The sequence below is a fragment of the Amblyomma mixtum genome, chromosome 4 (genome assembly GCF_055824585.1).
Source record: "Amblyomma mixtum isolate Tamu chromosome 4, ASM5582458v1, whole genome shotgun sequence".
NCBI lineage: Eukaryota > Metazoa > Arthropoda > Arachnida > Ixodida > Ixodidae > Amblyomma > Amblyomma mixtum.
The window spans coordinates 70,636,609-70,642,917 of NC_143015.1; the positions used below are offsets into that span (position 1 = coordinate 70,636,609).

Genomic DNA, 6,309 nt, shown 5'->3' on the forward strand with positions numbered 1-6,309 from the left:
CTAGCAAACGGCATGCTTCTGCCGTTTACTAGGAAAGGAATCGGAAAAGAAAATTAAAACTAAAATAGTTGTATTCGAGCGCTGCAATTACACACAATGATATAAAACATTTTTATTCCCCGTAAAAATCTTTCCCAATACCTCTAGAGTAAACCTGTGTAGGGGGAATCTTCTGGACTAACAAGGGTAGACGTGCGGGATAGTTGGCAGACCAAGATTCCTTCAAACAGCGCAAAAGACAAGGACACAGGAAGCGCTGTGCGTGTCTTTTCTTTGTGTCCTTGTCTTTTGCGCTGTTTGAAGGAATTTTGGACTAAGGTGGTTCATCCGTGGCGCTGACGTCAGCAACTCAGCTGAAAACTTCCACCATCTCTTGCTGAACAAGCGGGATATCATAAGATCAAGGTGGTTTGAAAGAGAAGGCCATTGAATCTAAGTGATGGAGAAATATATTTAGAGGTAGAAAGCCTACAGTAAGGCTTTTTATTACACCTGAATACACAAAATGTCGCAGGTCCAGGTCACTGGCTCAAATAGCTAATTATAGGGTCGTGTTCATGCTGGCTTGGTGTTTTCTATAACCCAAGTGATACGAGCAATCAAAAATGGCCATATCGTTTGGGAGAGCGTGGGAGGTAATGCGGCGCACGGCCGTGAAATTTTTAAAGTGAGCTGGGAGGGGGACGGAGGAGGAGGTATGACGAGGCGCACTATCTCACCTCATCTAGGATGAGGGTGAAGAATTCGGGGTTTATTTTCTTGTTGACGCCAGCCGTGAAGTAATAAAGGCAAGCAGCCGTGTCGGTTCTTCTGATAATATTTTGTTGGCTGCTCGCTATGGCAGCAACTCCTCCAATGAAACGGCCATCAAAAGTGAGTGCACAATCTAAGAACTGTTACCATACCTCTCAACAAGAAAGCCTAGTCGGGCTGTTTGGGGCATGTCATTGGGAACGACTGAAAACCGCTGACGGACGGGAACGAAACCGAAGAACACAAACTCAGAACAGAGCACACAGGATTCTTCCAACAGACACCATGAAACACTCCTTTGTTCTGTATTCTGACCCTGTGTTCTGCTGTCCCTTTCTGCAGGTTTGCAGGCTACACGTTCAGAGCCTGTAACTTTCAGTGCGTGCGTCATTGTTTGTCGCGCTTACTACGGACCGCATTTCTCTGCATCCTCTCATCCTTTTACGTCCCCCCATCCCTGTCCCCCAGTGCAGGGTAGCCAACCAGAATATTCTTTTGGTTAACCTCCCAGCCTTTCCTCTAAAACTTTTCTCTCTCTCTCTCTCTGTCTGTTGGCGCTGTTCAGTCGCTTCCATCTACCATACCTCTGTTGTCCCAGTGTACCCCGAAACATGATCGTCCTATCATTTTTTCTCTTTATTTCCGCCGGGCGCAGGTTCAGCAAGGCCAACAAGGACAGCATCCGGCCCATGTCGTATTTCCCGTTCGGGTTCGGGCCTCGCAGGTGCATCGCGTCCGCCCTGTCGCAGATGGAGCTCACCCTCACTCTCGCGATGTTAGTGATGCGCTACAGGATACTGCCCAGCGGAAAGTACGTGAAGGTAAGTGCACCCATCGGCCTTCTACGGTCGCTGCCAGGTGGTGCGATCTGCGAGAGGCAAGTCCCGTTTAACTCTGAAGCTCTTCCCCTTGCGAAAAAACAACGTAAAATTTTCTCTCGCCGCAACAGGTCTTTTGTACTGTTTTTGGCCGTGAACTTGACCTAATGAGTAACAATATAATTTTTTGTAGTAAATGCACCATTTTTTGCAGCATTCTTCAGTACTTTGTCGTAGCGGCAGATGCTGCAAAAAAGTAATAGAGAAAAATACTAAATACTACAGAAAAATTTGTCCCATACCGAACAATTCTAGATAAAAGCATTTTTGAGCGGGGAAACCGTTTATGAACGCAGCTTTTTGATATGAATTAAAATTTCACTATAACACTCTATATCCGCAATTCACGCGACGGCAGTCCCGTATATATATTTTTTTTTCAATTATTGCTTTTGCTGCCGCCTAAAACATTTCCCAAGGGCTTTCTATGATCGTCTTAACTTTTCGATGCGATCTATGCAAACACTATGAAACAAAGATTTCGCTAGATATCACAAGAACGGGCCATTATCTTCAAAATTTTTTTAACAGTATCTTGCAATTTTTAAATTATCACAACTTTTGTCTGAGAATGCTCGATATGGCCATAATCTGGGGGAAAAGTTTCTCTTTTTTTCTACGAATATCGATGCGGGACAGAGAAAATCAGAAATTTAATTTTTATTCATTGATTTACATATATCCAAGGCCTCACAAATGAGACGGTGCATGAGGATCGCATAAAATTTTCTTCTTGCAACCACTCAGAATGCATAACTAGAGAATTGTATAGCAAACGGAACTTCTATCCGACTAATAAAGAACGTTGCACAAGGCACAAGCTTAGTCCATCACACGCAGTAAAATATTGAACATATGTGTCAGAAATCCTTCTGGAACAAATAAATACGCTTACATCTATAAAACGTAAAACTTGGAAAATATTAAAGATGGAGACGTTGATATTTTATGCAAAATGGGTGGCGAATGCATAATTGTAGCGAATGGAGGATACCTTTATTTTTTTCGTTTTGGTGCTCCATTCTTGGAATGTTGTATTTCCACCCTCTTACAAGGTAACATGTCTAGTTAGGTAGTTGGCGAACATATCAGAGAGTGCAAGAATGGGGGACGTCATTGTTACCACCCAGTACTCGGCCTGGTTCTTGTCCAGCCAACGCATGTACACTCGTCATCGGATTGGCGTGGGCCGTGAACCCATTTTTGTCATAGTGCCCCTCGACAAACCCCTCCACCCCTGTGAAAGTCCACCAACCTACACCCACCAGAAACCCACGCAGCCCTGCAACGAAAAGCAGTGGCGAAATCATAGTAAAAAAAAAAATTGTTTTCAGGCTATCGATGCAAAAACGGAACGCACGACCAGTACTTCCAACGCAGATTTGCCGCATCACATCACATCACATCACATCACCACTCGTGCACTTCTTGTCTACTCGCTTGCTCCGTAGGTTTCTGACGTTAGCTGCAATGGCAGGAAGTTGTTTTCGCAAGAACTTGGCTAAGGACACGCTCGTCTTCACTTCAACCAAAGAAAACATTAAGCCCGTGGGTTAAAAGGCAGAGCTTCAAAAAGTTCTCTTTAGCATTGATATATGCCTTGGTTAATATAGTGGCCATAAGAAGCTGGTTAGCAGTTTAATATACCCTTAAGAACATAACACCTCGAAGATGCTGCATAGAGGGTAGAAGTTTACCTTCCGGCACGTCAATGCCTGCCGCACAGTATTCCCTTACTGTTGACCATACCACAAGGTGAAAGCTGAAAGGGCAGGAGCTGGCATTGACTCACATCTCCGAAAAATGTTTTGTGCCGGCCGACGTGGATTAATCACTCGTTTCGTAGCGTTCTTGCTTCCTGTTCGTCACTTAATAAATAAGATGAGTTTGTAGAATGGTGCAGAAGATACTTAAGCACAAACGCAATGAACTGGTTGGATCTTATTCATTTACAGCACAGCGCCTGCAAGTGGCGCCGAAAACTTCACATTGGTCTTTTCTATGTCTGCGCAGGAACCGCCTATGTACGCATCGTCATCCCTATTGGGGTTCCCCAAGCAAGGTATCTGGGTGAAACTGGAGAAGCTCTGAAGGGGGAAAACTCAATACAAGATGTCAAGATGACATTGCATTCACTGTGGCTGAAGGGAATAATTCTTTCAATCCATGGTCTTGCTGTTAAGGGCGCTTTTGCTCTTGGGCTAAATCATCGATTCCTGGACAGCGCCGCAGCAGTCGTTTGTGTCATTACTTTGGCAAAGTTTGCATAACTTTCATTCCAGTTCGTTTGTATTCATTTTCTTCAAGCCAGATTCTTCTAGCCAGAACGTAGCAGGTATAAGCGCATTCTTCCGCCATAGATGTTTTTTACACCAAAGTAGTTGCACTGGCCAATAACCCGGAAAGTAATAGAGTTTTGCTTGTTCGGCTGGTTTCCCAGTTATTGTCCAAGGCATAGTGAAACTATGACAAAAGCCAACAGATGTGTGTCCTCTTCCCATCCATTCCTGTTTGTCAGCGCTGTGGTCTACTAACAATATGAAATTAACTGAGGTAAATTTTATACGAATTTTGTCAAATATGCAGGCTCTCAGAAATCAGAGTTTCGTGTGGGGAAATTACGTCTTTATTAAAGCACCACTTCTTGCGTTTATTCAGGGTAGCTCTCGAAGCCTCTCACATGAACAACTTGACTATCTAAACCTTGTCAACTGGTTGTACAATGACGAACACCCGGTCATCACTTGAAAGGTTTTGTTTATTTGTTTTGGTTTGAGGAAGTTTATTCCGTGCGACTCAGGTTGGCAACGGGCTTAGAAAGAATTTTCATCACATCTTATCGAATGTTGTCGAATGTTGCGATACATGACATGCAGTTGCAATATTGAAGCGAGATCGTTTGGTTATTATTCTACTTCTGTTTGATCATCTTTCTCATCTCATTTTGACATGTTATGAGAACACGGGCTTGTGCGTGTACGTCATTTGCATTAAAACAATATCTAGAAATTGTATATCGTGTCCATCTTTTGGGGGCAGCGTTTTTTTCTTCTTGCCGTTTGCTAAATAAAGGGAATTTATACATTTATACTCTGCCTTCAATAAACAAGCTCATAATTAAAACATGCGCGCAAGCTATCACAGAAGCTCTCACAGATGTGGCGACAGGTGGTCCTCATGTTGGTTTGAGAATGCACCCTTAGTCTCGTAAGTGCGTGCTCTATCTATGACGTGGATATTTTCACATGAGGTGCAGTTGCTTTTTGAATAATAAAGGAAGCACACTGGAAAACCTCGAACACAAATATAAAAAAAAGTCACATTCACTTTTAGGCATTTAAAATTCCGCATCACAAAGTGCCGCTTTCATTCACAACCTTCACATCACCAAAGCCTGGTGCTGTGTGGACGGCGGTTCCCATTTGAGATATGCGACAGCGAAATGCACAGTCAGTTAGCTGTCCTATCTGTGTTATCTCATCTGTATTCACTTCGTAAATGCATGAGTGCCTCCCAGCGCTTAGATCGAAACCTAAGACCTCATTTGCATGGACCACTCTGTGACCTGCGTTGTCTATGGCTGCTGCACTCTGAAATGTATGGTACCCATGCTTGACGTCAGCCATGAAGTTCCACTGTGTGCCATGGCATGGCCTAAACACATCTTGTTCAAATGAAATTTGTTCACAGACTCGCAGTCACTCTGTGGAAGCTCGCAGTTTCGACTGGGCGTGCTCCAAATGGTTGTTTGTCCAAGCCAATGCTAGGCAGCGCGCAGCTTTTCAAAAAATTTCCGTTGCACACAACCAACATTTCGCAATGGTGGCTATAGGTCCACAACTTCATGAGTAGAAGAGAGAATATTAGAAGGCTCCTTGGTTTACAGTGCAGAAAGATGGGCAGCAGCGGAAACCAAGAAAACGGTGTAAGGGAGGACAGAGGATGGCAGCCAAAAATTATTGATTGAATAACTTTCTCCCGCCAATGCCCTTCATATGCGCTTCGCTCAAAGCATCAAGCGCATGTGGGTGGCCCCGCCGTTATTACAGTGACCTACGCTGCTCCTGATTTGGTCGCACCGCCTGTTCTCTAGAAGGCAGGGGATAGTGACCGTGCTGTCTTTTCTCTGCGCCTCTGTCCTTGATTCCCCGCGTTGCTCTTGTTCCTGTATTCAAAACTAGAAGAGTGAACGCTGCGGTGCAGAAAGCGTGGCGTTACCTCGAAACACACCTTCCCTTAAAGCATGGTGCCGTAAGTGACGGCCATTGGGTAACGAAATACTGGCCGCTACTGTTCTGCGTCAAGAACCGAAACTGCCACGAGAAAAAGGAAAGAAGGCTCAAATTGGGGTGATAGTGAGTGCACTACAGCATCACTGTGCTCTGGCTCTAGTGCTCTGTTTCGGCATTGTTGTTCTTGTTCATGTCCTACAAACAACGGTACTGCAATAGCTACTAAGATAAAGCATAAAAGGATAATGAAAGCACATGTAAATGTTACGTTCGTGCACCTGATCCAATGACGAGCATGGCTTTATTTTGCCAACTATATTTGTTGTGACACGATGCAAACCACAAGAAAGATCTCCTCATCTGTGCGAGAGAGGTGCGAGACAGGTAGGTGGCAGTCTTGAGATAATGCAAACAAGTGTTCCGTACACAGATGTTTGATGACTGCT

The 6,309-nt window shown here is 44.2% G+C and overlaps 1 protein-coding gene across 1 annotated transcript in view; it reads left to right on the forward strand.

Annotated features, from left to right (window-relative positions):
• Nucleotides 1–4,719, forward strand: part of LOC149346878 (cytochrome P450 3A56-like) — a 48,974-nt gene extending 44,255 nt beyond the window's left edge. Inside the window, exons 13-14 of the mRNA XM_089585463.1 lie at nucleotides 1,409–1,574; nucleotides 3,645–4,719. Coding sequence (XP_089441589.1) covers nucleotides 1,409–1,574; nucleotides 3,645–3,722 — 244 coding nt within the window. The 3' untranslated portion in view covers nucleotides 3,723–4,719. The remainder of the gene's footprint in view (nucleotides 1–1,408; nucleotides 1,575–3,644) is intronic.
• Nucleotides 4,720–6,309: the final 1,590 nt, after the last annotated feature.